At 32.1% G+C, this 14,377-nt stretch overlaps 1 protein-coding gene and 1 long non-coding RNA gene across 7 annotated transcripts; both read left to right on the forward strand.

Moving 5' to 3' along the window:
• Positions 1–557: 557 nt before the first annotated feature.
• On the forward strand, positions 558–2,669 carry LOC125578336. 6 transcript variants are annotated; one of them, XM_048740815.1, is made up of 4 exons: positions 558–754; positions 883–973; positions 1,482–1,592; positions 1,716–2,281. In XM_048740815.1, exons 2-4 carry the CDS (start codon positions 884–886, stop codon positions 1,842–1,844), a joined length of 330 nt encoding a protein of 109 aa, XP_048596772.1. In that variant the 5' UTR covers positions 558–754; position 883; the 3' UTR covers positions 1,845–2,281. The 6 variants fall into 6 exon arrangements, 4 of the variants coding, with proteins under 4 accessions (XP_048596772.1, XP_048596774.1, XP_048596771.1 ...); XM_048740817.1 differs by having other exon boundaries at positions 560–754; positions 1,482–1,556; XR_007316413.1 differs by adding an exon at positions 2,399–2,669 and having other exon boundaries at positions 577–973; positions 1,482–1,556; positions 1,716–2,032.
• A 3,436-nt stretch (positions 2,670–6,105) lies between these two features.
• Positions 6,106–10,124, forward strand: LOC125578337. The gene is made up of 4 exons (XR_007316414.1): positions 6,106–8,090; positions 8,327–8,867; positions 8,946–9,499; positions 9,587–10,124. It is a non-coding gene; the product is annotated as an uncharacterized LOC125578337 (long non-coding RNA).
• The last annotated feature ends 4,253 nt before the right edge of the window (positions 10,125–14,377 follow it).

Consider the following 14,377-nt stretch of genomic DNA (forward strand, 5'->3'; position numbering starts at 1 on the left):
TTTGCCATCAAAACCATTATATGATTATTTTCAACCATATTGACTTTATAAACTACAATACACTTGTTATTTTCAGTCATATTGGTCTGAAAATTCTCTGTTTTTGCATGGTCAATCTTTTTACAAATTGCATTTAAGCATTGATGAAATATAAATGTTTTTGATTAATATCAACAAACATTTTATTTCCTATGGCAAATGATTTATATGTGGTAGACCTCTCCCAAACTTAATTTGGGGCATCGACTCACAACCATTTCCATCCATACAACTTGATCTCTTAAAGATCAAAATGTTGTTTTATAATTATGGTATTACCATACTTGAAACTTGAATTTCTTTTTATTTTCTCATTGGTCACACATGTCTTTAATAATTAAATTAAATTGTTTCAAAAAATCTGAAACAGAAATCAAAAACGTTAGCATCTATATATATATAAAATTGTCTGCCTCTCTCCTAGGCCATCCAGCTGGAAACTCGCTTTCTGAGGGCTTGACACGTGTCCGCTTTGTCTAAAACGCGCCGTATCACTTAAATTTTAATAGATCTGTGTTGGGCTTAAGTTTCGTTACTGGGCTTCAGTATAATTGCGAGAAAGCGGTCGGAGACAGGAATTAGGGTCCGACGGTCGTCTTCTCCAAACTCAAATGACGTTCCTGATACCTTCAGCAGAGAAACGGATCTGCCTTTAATCCCATTGATTGGTGCCTCCACGATGTGTCTTCAATACGATCCTTACGCTTCAGAGGCGGTGCGATTTTTGCGTATAAATAGATATCACCCCTCTCATCCTCAATTCATCCAGACATCCCAACAGCTTTGACTTCATGTTATAAATCGTGTGTAATCATCATCTCAGTCTTCCTCTCCGATTTGCAGAATGGCCGCTCCTCTTCCACCGTTGAAGGCCAGGAATATCCGCCGTGGTGGAGATCTCATGGGAGTAGACATACTCCTTCTTGATTCTCAGGTTACTAATTCAGCTCTGCTTTTTGTTCGTAGTGGAATTGTTTTTGCGTTTAACTTCTATCGCAACTTTTCCGTAATGAATCCAATTTATAATTGTCAGTTTGTGTTTTTATTCTCTGTTATTGATTTTCATGAGTCTTTTGTCAGCTTTTGATGATTTTTGTGAATTTTTTAAATCAAACTCTTCAGTCATAAGCTTTTTCCATTTTTAGTGTTATGGTTCTTCACAAGAAGAGAGATCAATTTTTTTTTTTTTGGTTCTGATCTTCTTTTTTTCTGTTTCTGAAATTTTAATTTAAAATTGAATTAATTTGACTGACGGTTACACGGCAGATTGATATGTGAGTTTGATATTATCCAAAGTCTTAGTTTTTTTTTTTTTACTTTGTGGTCTTCTTCTTCTTTTTTGAACCAGAACTTTGTCTTCTTTTTTTTACTTTGCCTTCTTATGTTTGTGTGTTTATAAGTTCTTGGTTGATCTGTTCGATTGGGGTTTGTTGGGAGGCCAGGAATGTGAAGAAAAATCTGAAACCGAAGAAGATGAAGAACTGAGACTTATAAAGATTGTTTGTAAAAAAATTGCAGTAAGCCCTTTTCAGATCTTCAATTGTTTTTCAGTGGTATTTTTTCACATTTGGTCAATTCTCTTTTGAGCTTCTAAAATAAAACAAATATTGTATTATTGTTGTCAATGTGAAGTTTTTAACTCAGTTTAATTGCGTACGTGTGTGGTATGTCACTAGAGCAAGATGGAGTGTGACAGAGCAAGCGGCGGAAGAGAACGACAAACGGCGGAGAGTAACACAGCACTCGGCAGTGAGCAACGCAGCACTCGGCGGAGAGAAACAAAGAAAGCGGCAGAGAGTAACTGAGAAAGTAGTGGAAGAGCAACAGAACAATGGCGGAGAGCAATGAACAAGAGGCATTGAGATGGATCAAGTGACGGAAAGAGTGAGATGGACAGACATGAAACAAGCGACAGATAGTGTGACAAGAGATAGGAAATGCAATTGCTGCAGTTCAATCTGGCACAAGGGAGGTTCATAGGCTCTCGGACAGGGTCAATTAATCACTTTGTTAGCAAACATATAAAAAAGGTACATGTCCAATTGTGCTTATTTCTTTCAAAGTAGAACCTAATGAAAGAAAGTTGACACCTATTGAAGATATCAAAGCTCTAAACATGAAAACATAAGAAATTTCAAATTCCTAACAACATATCAAATCTGGAATCTTCTTTGTATTTGTTCAAAGTTTGTTATATGAATCCTTCTTTGCATGTGTTCTATGTGGTTGTGCTTCGTTATAAGTTGTCAAGCATGTCTCTCCACATGTTCAGTGCATATATCTGTTTGATAGGGTCAAACAAATCAACTATTTAAGGTCTGAATGTATCATGGTACAGTTGTCGTTTCCTTGGATTCAGACAAGAAATAGCAAACAAACACACTGTGTGCATAGCTTGGCGATTGAATTGGACTAAATGGAAAGACTTTGGCCAGTGGAAGACCGAGGAACTATCAAAAGAAAAATACATTGCATTTTTAAATAATAATATTTTTAGCTTAAGCGTGTATTAGATATAGCTCTGTAACTTTCAGTTTGTTTGTTTTTTACTTAAAAAGTAATTTTTCTCTTTATATATCACAGTTAGTGTACCAAATATTGATGGAAGTTAGTTACAAAATTATAGACCATGCTAGGTATAATAGATATAAAGCGAGGATGCAAGTAATGGTTGTTTTTCTACCATCTGAATTGATTACAATTAAAATATTTATTGTTTTGGAAATGAACGACATAATAATTGTTGTATTGCAGCTGAGTTTCAAAATTATAGTAGCAAATAGAGATTCTAAGATGTCATCCCCATCTGCAGAAACTAATAATGTCCAAAACATCCAATAATAGTTTTCTCCAGTTTAAAAAATAGAGCATTTACACTGAAAAAAATGTTCTCTGGAATATTGAACTTTTGAGATTCTAGCGTAATATATGTATAATTCAAAAATATATCATAAGTTAGATCGTATGTTATGTGTGGTCATGCTAATTTTGTACTTATTGACTATAAAATGCATTTTATTCATGAATGGTTAACGTTAACAACTGTATTTGGGACATGAAAAAAAATACAATAGTGTTGTACTTAATAGAAAACGACAATAATTTCACAAATAATCCATTTATAATTAAGCATGAAAAACAGATTTTGAACAAAAAAATTATTTGATCATGTAAACTGACGAATTTGATCACAACTAAATGCAAAACAAATACACAAAGTAAATGCATTAAAAGCTTTTTTAAAATAAAGCCACAAGAACAAACGCTCCACACTTGCTAATATATGCAAGATCAAACGCTTGAATTTTGATAAAAATCAGTCGTATAAGCATGGCTAAACCAAAAGTAAAGCAAAATTAGATCATACAAGTCACACTTTTGTTTCAAAATAATTTTAAAAATCAAGCGAAAGTGCAACACGACGGTTTCAACACGTCAAAAGACAAATCAAATCAAATCAAATTGTTTTTTTTTTCCAGAAAATCTGTAACTAATGATCAACGCTTGATGATAAAGAAGATTCACAGAAAAACAATAGCTAAGATTATTACAAAAGATCCCTGCGCATGATCGATCTGAAAAGATCATAACAATTGCTTTTTCATCACCATGAATTCTCGAATTCCTGTTTTTATGATAAACAAGATCAGATTCCGGCATCTTTAACCTGTTCTTAAAAATAAAATTTTTTTTTTAACAAATATCAGTATTGTTAGTGCAAAAGCATAAACAATATTTAAAGATTTAAGAGATTTAAGAGTGTAGGAACCTTATTTTACTACCATAGGACAACTGATATTTGTAAAAAATAATAAGAACATAAACTAAAATTTCAGTACCAAAATATAAAAATAAAGAAGAATTGCAGAGTTGAGATAGTTAATCTCTTTCCTTAAATCTTTAAACGCCTCATAGTGTGACGGTTTTATGGCGCTCAGATTCCCAAGATACAACTGCAGCATTGTTTCTGTTTACCATCACCGAAAAACAGAATCTATCGAACCTATTTTTCTGATGTACTCTCAGACTCAAAATAAAAAAATACTAGCATAACTATTCTGAGTTGAAGAAATGTTTCTTGATTGTATGAATGTGTTTTTGTTTTCTAAATGGCTCACAAGCCTTTATATAGAAATATAATGAGAAGCACAAGTTTCATTTTTCAACACAAAAATGAAACTTCCATGGTGCACTAATGGAGTTTTTAATTCTTGTCATTATTATGTAAATTTATTCTACATTTTGACCAAGAAATTAAAAAATAAAATTATTATTGTTTTGACCAATTCAAACAAAATAATATACTTTAAAATGGATTTCTTTTTTTATATTTTATCAATATAAAAGATCAACATATATTTGGTTTATAAGATTAAGTCAATGAACATGAAGTCCAACTAACAAATCAAAAAACCCAAATCCAAGTTCAAATATCCAATGTGTGTATTTGCTACTTTATATAAGTTTCTCAAATCACACACATTAGACCTCCATTTCTCATTCAAATAAAACTTCTTTTTTGACATATGAATACATTATTCATAATGTTCAAAAAATAGTTCCAACATTCAATGTCTTAAAATAGAGATGTTTCGTATACCTTTTATGCTGTATATAAAAACCATAACAATATTCAACCAAATAAAAATGATTTGCATCTAAGAAAAGTGTACGCAATGATTTACGTGAAAAATGTTCGTCCAGAAAAATGTATCCAATGAATTCTTTAAAAGCAATGTATTTTATTGCATTAAAGTCATAATTTTGGTGAGAAACGTTATCTGCATGACATCTAAGGTAAGTGTCTTGCAATAAACCTTGTCAATAAACCTTTTACGTAAGAAAAGTGTTTCTCCTTTAATATCTAGGGGATAACACAACTATATTGTTGAGGTAAAAAACGGTAATCTCAAAATCAAAGTTCAAGTTTGCTACTCTTAAGAAACTTTCTCAAAATAACTTTGGAAAAATCATAAGTAGAAAATTACGAAACAACCGGATCGCTCCATCTCTGGATCGCCAGCAGGCGACCGCGATCTCTCCCTCCGGGTGGCCAGCAGGCGATCGAGGCCTGCTCGATCCGGGACGCCAGCGGGCGACGGGGGGCAACTCCCTCTGGGTCGCCAGCAGGCGATCGAGGCCTGTACTATCCAGACCGCTAGCGGGCGACCGGCTCGTCTTGCTCTGGGCCGCCAGCAGGCGACTGAGGACAGTTCGCTCTGGGTCGCCAGCGGGCGACCGAGGCTTGTGATATCCAGGTCGCCAGCGTGCGACCGAGGCTTGTGACGTCCAGGTCACCAGCATGCGACCGGTTCACTAGCAGGCGACATCATGCACCTGCTCTCGTCTCGCTCTCATAGGTCTCTTCTTTGAACCTTGACCAAATTGTCTCTTGTTTCGTTTCGATTGGAATTACTGTTAAAACTTTACGATAAAATAGCAAACACTTGCTTTCTCGTAAAATTTTCAAATTAATCGTATAAAATGATAACGGTTAACTTAAGAAAAAATGATTGTTGGCCACATGTAGTATTGGCCATCACATGGTTAACCATGCAAACTAAACTAATGTATACCTAGTCACACGAATTATATGTTATGCATGACAATATCCCTCAACTTTATGATGTTATGTAGTTAACATCCCGAGTTTAATTTCATTTATCCAAATTAAAACTGATGTGGATGTTAGAGATCGTTTAAATATCTTGTTTCAACAATTAAAATATGATCGACCCGACTATAATTTAATTACAATTAGATTTTGACCCACATTTTAAAAGCGTAAGAATATTTTTAACAAAATCTAATTTACAAAATCAATATTTTTAATATATTTTTATAAGTAGTGTTTTAACATTTTTATTTTAGTGTATTTAAAAACTATATAATTGTATATTTTTTATATTAATCTGTTTTGTTATGAACTTTTGATAAGCAATGTTTTAACATTTTTAATTTTGTGTTTTAACATTTTTATTTTAGTGTATTTTAAAACTATATAATTGTATTGTTTTTATATTTATTAATCTGTTTTTTTTTTAATTATATTAATATTTTTGTTATGAACTTTTAATAAAAAAATTGTAATTCGTTTGATTAATTGTGTGTATATACTTCTTTGATATGAAACTTATTTTCTGTCGGTTTATTTTCTGTCAATTTAAACTAAACATAATCTTGCATATATATACTTTAAGAATAAAATAATCAAAGAATAAGAATCTAATGTGAAAGTCTTATTAAGTTTAAATGAATGAAACTTTTGTTTATGAAAAATATATAAAATAATTCATTAACTTAATAGTTTCATATTAAAAAAATTAAATATTAGAGTCAATAAATTGACATCAAAGAAGTTTTATAATGATCATTTTTTTATCAAATAAGTATATATCACACAGTTAATCAAACGAATTACAGAAATTTTATTAAAAGTTCATACCAAAACAGATTTAAAGAATTAAAAAACTAAATTAAATAATATCTTATATAATTTTCATAATTAATAAAAATAAAAATAATATAATTATATTGTTTTCAAATACACTAAATAAAAATGTTAAAACACTACTTACCAAATTTTATAGAACATATTGATTTTGTAAATTAGATTTTGTTAAAAAATATATTTACGCTTTTAAAACGGTTCAAAATCTAATTTAGGTAAATTACTGTCAGGTACGTAACATTTCAATTGATGAAACGAGAGATTTAAACGGTCTCCGACATACACATCATTTTTTGGATGAATGAAATTAAACTCTGTGTTGTTAACTACATAACATCATAACGTTGAGATATGTTGTCATGCATAATATATACTTCATGTAGATAAGTATACATTTATTTAGTTTGCATGGTTAGCCATGTGATGGCCACTACTTCATGTAGTCAGCAGTCACTTTTCCTTAACTGAACACCATCACTATCTCGACAATACGACTGATTTTTATCATCCCATAGAACCAACATCGTACCGAAGGTGATTTCTCTGAAAGAAGTAGTAAAAACACTGAAGTCGAAAAAAGGTCCAAGAAGATCTAAAACGCGCCCGAAGCCCATTTACGATTTTAAACGAGAATGAGTCCAAACTACAGCGACGGTCTATATAATAAAAAGATAAATATAAAGTTTCTACGATAAGCATGTAGATCGAGAGGTTAAGAAAAACTTCCGCAAAGAGATAAATTCAAATCAAGGACAGAAAAGGCAAGGGTGCACCGACCTTGGAGACATATATAAGGAGAGCTATGGCAAGGAGTGTGGGGGCCGAAAAAATTAGACCTTAGGAAATTTTTGTTAGTTCTAGGAGAACTTAGGATTTAGGTGGTTAAACTAGCAAGTTTCATAATTAGAATGTTTTACTGCTTGCTCTTTTGTTCTCCATTGATAACGGATCTCCGATCATCTTGTTTTTCGGTGAAACTCTGTAAACTCTATTCATCTTAATTTATAAAACGCCTATGAGAAACTTTTACGATAATTTGTTATCTCTATTTTTTTCGTATTTGTGTGTTTACGCAGAGAATCCAGGTCTTCATGGAAACTCAAGAAACTTGTCTTTCCTCCATTAACTAAAATCGACCGTGCAGATTTTGTTTTCTACAACTATTTTACATATACATAACTAAACATTTTTTATGTGAAAACTTCATATTTGTTTTTACAATAAATGAATGTTGAGAGAGAAAATCTTCATATCTATACTATATTAAAAGGGATATATGAGCTCCATTGAGCCTATCCACCTCAGCATAAAAAATCATCCAATTAAAACATAAGTAATTGACACATCAGATGACACATCCTATTTTCTTCAATCGACGACCTTTCTTCCAAAAAGTTATTGTTTCCCTTTTGTATTCCCTTCTGAACCCTTCTTCCAACTTCAATTATATCCCAGCTCCAATCAATCGATTCCTCGCCTGCCTCATCTTCATCCTCCAATGGCATGGGTTGATTGCTCGAACCTAGCTCGAAGCTCTTCCCCTTCTTTTCCTTACTACCGTGATTGGAACTTCGGTGTTGATTCCAATCAAAAGCCTAAGGTAATGTAAAGTCCTCTGCTTTCAAGTGTTTCGAGAATGGGTTCTTTGCCAAGAGATTGTTGATTTGATCAGATCTGTCTTTGGGGGTTTTGTAAAGTTCTCGCCTTTATGATTCGGGCATTGCTATGTGTACCTCAAGTATTGTAATCAAAGAGATTGATGATTTGAATTGATTTGATCAGATCTGTCTCTGGGATTTGTAAAGTTGGTAACTTTATGATTTGGGCAATTTACAGATATGTATCACGACTAGCACATCAGCTGGATTGGATCAGATTCTACAGTGGATGTTCTACCATAAGGTTCTTGGCGTATCCACGTTTTTTCTTTTTGTATAAGAGAAAGCTGCTACGCCCACCATTTCTAAAGTTCTCGAGTTTATTCCTGTGAGTTCTAGCTTCTTAGACTCTTAGTCCTCTAGGTGTACGTTGACTAAGATAATTATATGCCCGGATTTTTAAAATTAAGATTACTCCATTATCACTGAATAAAGCTAAAACGAGTGAAAAACTATGCATCTAAAGGTAAAAATAAATTAATGACAATCCTAATTTTTCTTGGTTCTCTTAAACTGAAACGCTTCATCTATTCCTTTTCCTCCTGCGAAAGTTTTTGTTTTTTGGTATCATACATTTTAACTTACAAAATTGCTTCCTTTTTGTCTTTTAGTAGGCTTAGAAGAAGCACAAAAATGATGGTGTAAAACCGAAGAGACCATAAAAAAAAGGAGGAGGAAGATAGAAAAAAGACATGGAGAAGTCAAAGAAAGGATAAAAGGTAAAAGCGCTTCCTTTGTTTATCGCTGTGTTTTTCTAAGAGTTAAATATCCACTCCTTATCATCACAGTGTATGCAGTCTATAGTGCATGGAGTTAAGTTAGATGATGTTGCTCGGTTACTGAATCGTGCTCGCAACTACTCAGCTGTGTGCTTACATGGCTTATATCAGCCGAGAATATAAGAAAAGGTAATACGTTTTATTTCTTCTTTGAAGTGCATGTCTCTCTATCTTTATTAGTTAAGTAGATACTCATAAGCAAGAAAAACGTATATTGAGTTTTCTGGTCCTTCCCGAAAAGTATGGAGAATGAGATGTTAGGTGAAGCTTTTAAGAAGCTTCAGAACCCATATGAGATAGTGATTGTGGTTCATCATTTGTATCGGCGCATCAAGTTCATCCATCTCTGATCTCCCTAGCTGTTTCTATTGGGGGTAAGTCTTGATATTTGTTTGTTTTTTTCCATTCACAAGAGAATAGTTGAGTTTGCGAAGTGATCCTTTTGATGATTGCACTCAGAAGGACTTAAACAAGCCACTGATTATTGCAGCCAAAACCAACATGGAGGTGTTGTTAGAGGTGGTTGAGGAAGAGGCCAAGCTGGTGGTGGCAAAGCCGCAAAGACAATAAAGGTGGCCTAGCTAAATATTGTCGTGCCTAAAATTGAGATTGAAAAATGGAATAAAAAGCTCTAACATGGTATTTGGAAGAACGTGTAGATAACAAAAACTGAAGGTTTTCTACATTTGTGGATCATCGGGTGAACACGCTCCTGTCTCTAGGAGCATCCGGAGCTAAATCCTTTGTTGCTCAGATTTGTGCAATGATCTTTTTTGTAATTCAGTGGCTACATGAGAGTTGTTTCTGATTGACTCAGAGTTTAGAGTCTACAACGAGTGTACGGTAGGAGACGGTAATGATGATAGCGGTGAATGACTGACTCATCACACGATCGGGAAGAAGTATAAGCTGAAGGCGAACGGTGAAGACGGACCAGTTATTTTCTTATGCAAGGAAGACAGGAATGATTCCATCTCCATCAGTAACTTAACTCTCTTCACACTCAAGATGGTGTGGTTACAGTTCTCTGTTCTCTCGACTCTTGAGTTGTTAGTTGTTTATCTAATGGTAAGATATTTTCTCTGTATGTAAACTTGATCGTCCACGAATTAACCCTCATGTATTTTGGTTTCTATTTGTCAGAACAGAGTATGTCGATGATTTTAGCCCATAAAAGTTGTCAGTAAATTGACTTGATTTACTTTGGTAAATTATTTACGTGTTAAGTTCATCAACTTGACTCGAGTCATGTACGATCACACTCACCCACCTAGAACAAGAGATTCAACAGGCCAAATCCCAAGAAAAAAAGTCTACATGTCTTTCCGTATAAGTATGTACATATATAATTATTTATTTCACCAAATATCTTAAAGTAACTATTTTGATTACTGATGGTTATATAGTTAGGGCCAGTGTTTTGAAACCCGACCCAGACCCGCGGTTGAACCGCTAAACCCGGTGATCTAGAAAAAAATAAAAAAATCCAATATTTAGAAACCTACAAAAACCCAAAAAAATCCACTAAAACCCGGAACCCGATACCGGTTGAACCACTGGTTAAACCAATAAATAACTTTTACGTCATTTTCTTAGTTTTTAGATTATGTTTTATATTCTAAGTTTCCAATTAAGAAGTTTGACAAAAAAAAGTTAGGCTTTCCGTTTTCAGTTTTATATATATGTGATTTTTAGATTTTGATGAAAACTTCACTATGCCACTTGAAGAAAATGAAGTGAACAAGAGTAGAGAGAACTAAAATTAGTTGATGTGATTTGGTGTTAGTTTATTTCTACTATTGACAATTTATTACAATGATCTTTTACTGTTGGTTTATTTTTAATTTGAAGTTTAATTTATTATTCACATTAGATATTTAAATATTTAAGAATTTTATATCTTGACTTTTTTAGATTCAGTAAATTTTAAATAATCTAAACTATTTTTTGATATTTTGTATGTCAAAAGAAAATAAAAATATAAAAATTAAAGTTATGTATTTTCTAAATACTTTTTAAACATAATATATATATATATATATCTAAACTATTATTTTATGTTTAAAAAAAATTAGAATATATAGTAAACTTTATTTTTTTATTTATTTTCATAGATAATATATTATTATATAATAAAATTAATTCATTTATAAACCCGCGGTTGACCCAATGACCCATCGATCCGGTAAATCGTCCGGTTCAGTGTCCGGATCGGGTTTAAAAACATTGGTTAGGGCGTATTCATTGGAGTGTCTCTCCTAGGAGGAGATCAACAGCAACGTGGACTACCCATTGGTCCTGGCAATATCAGTTCTGGTACGTAACAGTTTTATTTATATGACTGAAAAATCCGTAGATTAAAAAAACTGAAAATTTGTGAACAAATAAGGAAATGCAATGCAAAGCAGCAGAAGTGGTGTTTGATATAGAATACACGAGCTGGCTGAAGGAAAAACAGAGGTTGTTTAATTAAGTGTGGCGACTCAAGAGCACCTGACCAGGAGCGAGCTTAGGATGTTTTTCTCTCCATATTTTTTTTTGGCAGAGATTTATGTCTGCGAAAATGGAGAAAATCGAATGATTCAGAAGATAATCTACAGTTCCATTCAGAGAAAGGTCGAAGATCATGGCTGATTTGGTGAATATTGAGTCTTCAGCTAAGTTCTACTACAAACAATTTTTTTCACAATTTACAACGATAGTTATTCTGATATTTAATTCGGGCTAGATTACAAATCTTTCATTTAGTTTTCAATAACTAATCGCACATTTAATTTTCAGAGCTTTGTGCTAATGTTGATGTGTGTGTGCGTGTTGATCATTTGGACATGACCAACCTACTTTGTGATTGATTTGGATATGCACAAGTTCAATTATATCTTTGAGGGATAGGATCTAGATTCATTTCGTGAATTACCGATATATTATACTTATAACTAACAAACAATGATGAAGATTCCAGATCTTATCCACTACAAAGATCACATAAAGAGAAAATAATCAATCTACTAATCACCGGGTGAGCAAAGAGAAAAAGGCAAAACAAAGAACAAGTTCACGTATTTGTACTAAAGAGGCAAAAGAAAAAAAAACCAATGTCCTTTTTGTAAACCAATGTAACCAGGATTGCTCCGAAAATACATTTGCTCTATCAATTTCGTTAAGCAGTGACAATAAGAGACGACAGAAAGCAAGCAAATTTTAGGTGAACAATTGTTTCTATATATATTTGAAACTATTTAAGAAAAAATTATATTGTCAAATTAAATGGCATCTGATATTGCATCTAAAGCTGTTTTTAATTATTCTCAAATCTAACACTACAACATTTTGTAAAGATGCCAAGCATTTATATTCTATAGACGAAGAGACAATCAATCTTGGACAACATCTCCTATGTTCTGGGACACAACCAAACCAAAAACACCACCGAGTAGCACAAAATATAGAACTACAATTTTAAGATGAAATATTAACAATATAATAACACATATCGCATTAAACACTAAAAAAAGAACAAAAAGAAACAAATAAAACACATCCACAATTAGCTTCTTCTTTTTTTGGCAACCCACAATTAGCTTATAATCAAATATGTCCACTCTAATTGCTCACCTAAAATATAATATAATTACCAGAAAAAATATCAAACCCATCTGATATAGGTACATACCCAAAAATTACATTATCACTTCCATCTAGATTAATAAATCACACAAACTTCGGAAAAACATCACATAATAAATATTATAAAAAAATAGCAGACAAAAATAAAGAAGTCTGTTTGTTTATAGCCTATTAATGGCTATAAGAGAATGAAAAACAAAGAAATCGATGACAAAGAAACACAGAAATACGAACGCTGAACATGGGTCGATCATAAAAAAGATAGTTATGCTTAAAAATATGAAACATAAGAAGATAATCAAATTAATAATCACTGGTAATGAATGTGAAAATAAAGTATATAATTTTTCCTTTTCATAAAAAAATTATAGAATCTGTTTTACAGTTATTATTTATTATTAATAGTGTTTAAAGTTTATAAACACTTCAGATTTAGCATTAAACAAAAGTTGATGTAAACTTTTGAGGCCTTTTTTGCTACTTTCCGAGGATTGTTCTAAAATGGGTAGCAGTCATCAAAATAAGTGGCATCAACTCATATTGATTCTAAATACCATAAAGAATTTCTAAATATCATAAGGAATTTCTAATACTGTGACTTAGAACTTAATTGTTAATAAAAAGTGCAAGCTCACTGATTTCAAGCAAAAAATATAAATTTTTGATTATCTACTATGTTAGAATAGTGATGTAGTATGTTCTCAGATTTTACACATGTAATATATGGTTCATTTTTATCGCAACCAGATGACTTTACCTATGACTAATAATTTGTTTTCTATGATAATCCAATATATAAAATAAGAAATGTTTGGATTATAATTTAGATTTAACTATTCTTTATTCATTTCACATTTACTCATTTTTTAATATATTTTTAGATAGTAAAAATGATAAATTGTTAGTTTACTCATTTCTAATTCAATATATGGTTTATACTTTATAATGTGCATTATATATATTAAATATATTTATATTACGACAAAAAATACATTTATATTTGTCTAACCCCGGGCGTAGCCCGGGCAAAATCTCTAGTTAATCTAAAAAACATTTATTGATGCTTTAGACTGAATTGAAACAGATTTATATTTCATATTGTAATAGCTCTAGTCTTTTTAGTAAACTAAACTTATTGATAAAAATATATTTTTTTTGGTTATGTTAGTATTCATTAAAAAATATTATTCATAAACTTTTGAGTTTTGACATATTAATCAATAGTATACTGGCGAAAAGGTCATTAAAACCCGTAAATATTTTCATTTGGCAAAAAAAACAAAGAATTCTCCTAACTACAGAAAAGCTTTGGAGTTTAAATTTACATGGCTGTTTTCAACTCTAAAATGTTAATTTTAACAGTGGCATTAAATAAAATAAAAGTGAGAGAAAATGGCATTTGCTTTTTTTTTAATGCTGGATATAACATATTGCAAACGATTCTACAGCCAACAATTCTACATGGGTAATGAGAGGATTCATGTCTGACTGCTATCACCTGAGACGCCTTATCGGATCTATGCTCGACGGTACTTCTTGCGCTTTACTGCAGATCTCTTATAAGTCATTTCTCTATTAATTCCCATAATTCTACCTTCTCTGAGAATTGAAACCCAGACCTCATGGTGTAGAAGCATTAATGAACCATTGGTCAAACCGATAGACCAAAGAGGCTTCCACCAGCATTTGCTTTATTTATACCCACTGTTTTATAATTACATTTGCTTTTTAGGTTATTATTTGCTTGTGCCAGAGAGGATAAGAAACAGGTAAGAAACAAAGTCAATTCAACCATTTTTTTTCTACATGCTTACACTCCGGTC

The sequence above is a fragment of the Brassica napus genome, chromosome A9, assembly GCF_020379485.1.
Source record: "Brassica napus cultivar Da-Ae chromosome A9, Da-Ae, whole genome shotgun sequence".
Lineage (NCBI taxonomy): Eukaryota > Viridiplantae > Streptophyta > Magnoliopsida > Brassicales > Brassicaceae > Brassica > Brassica napus.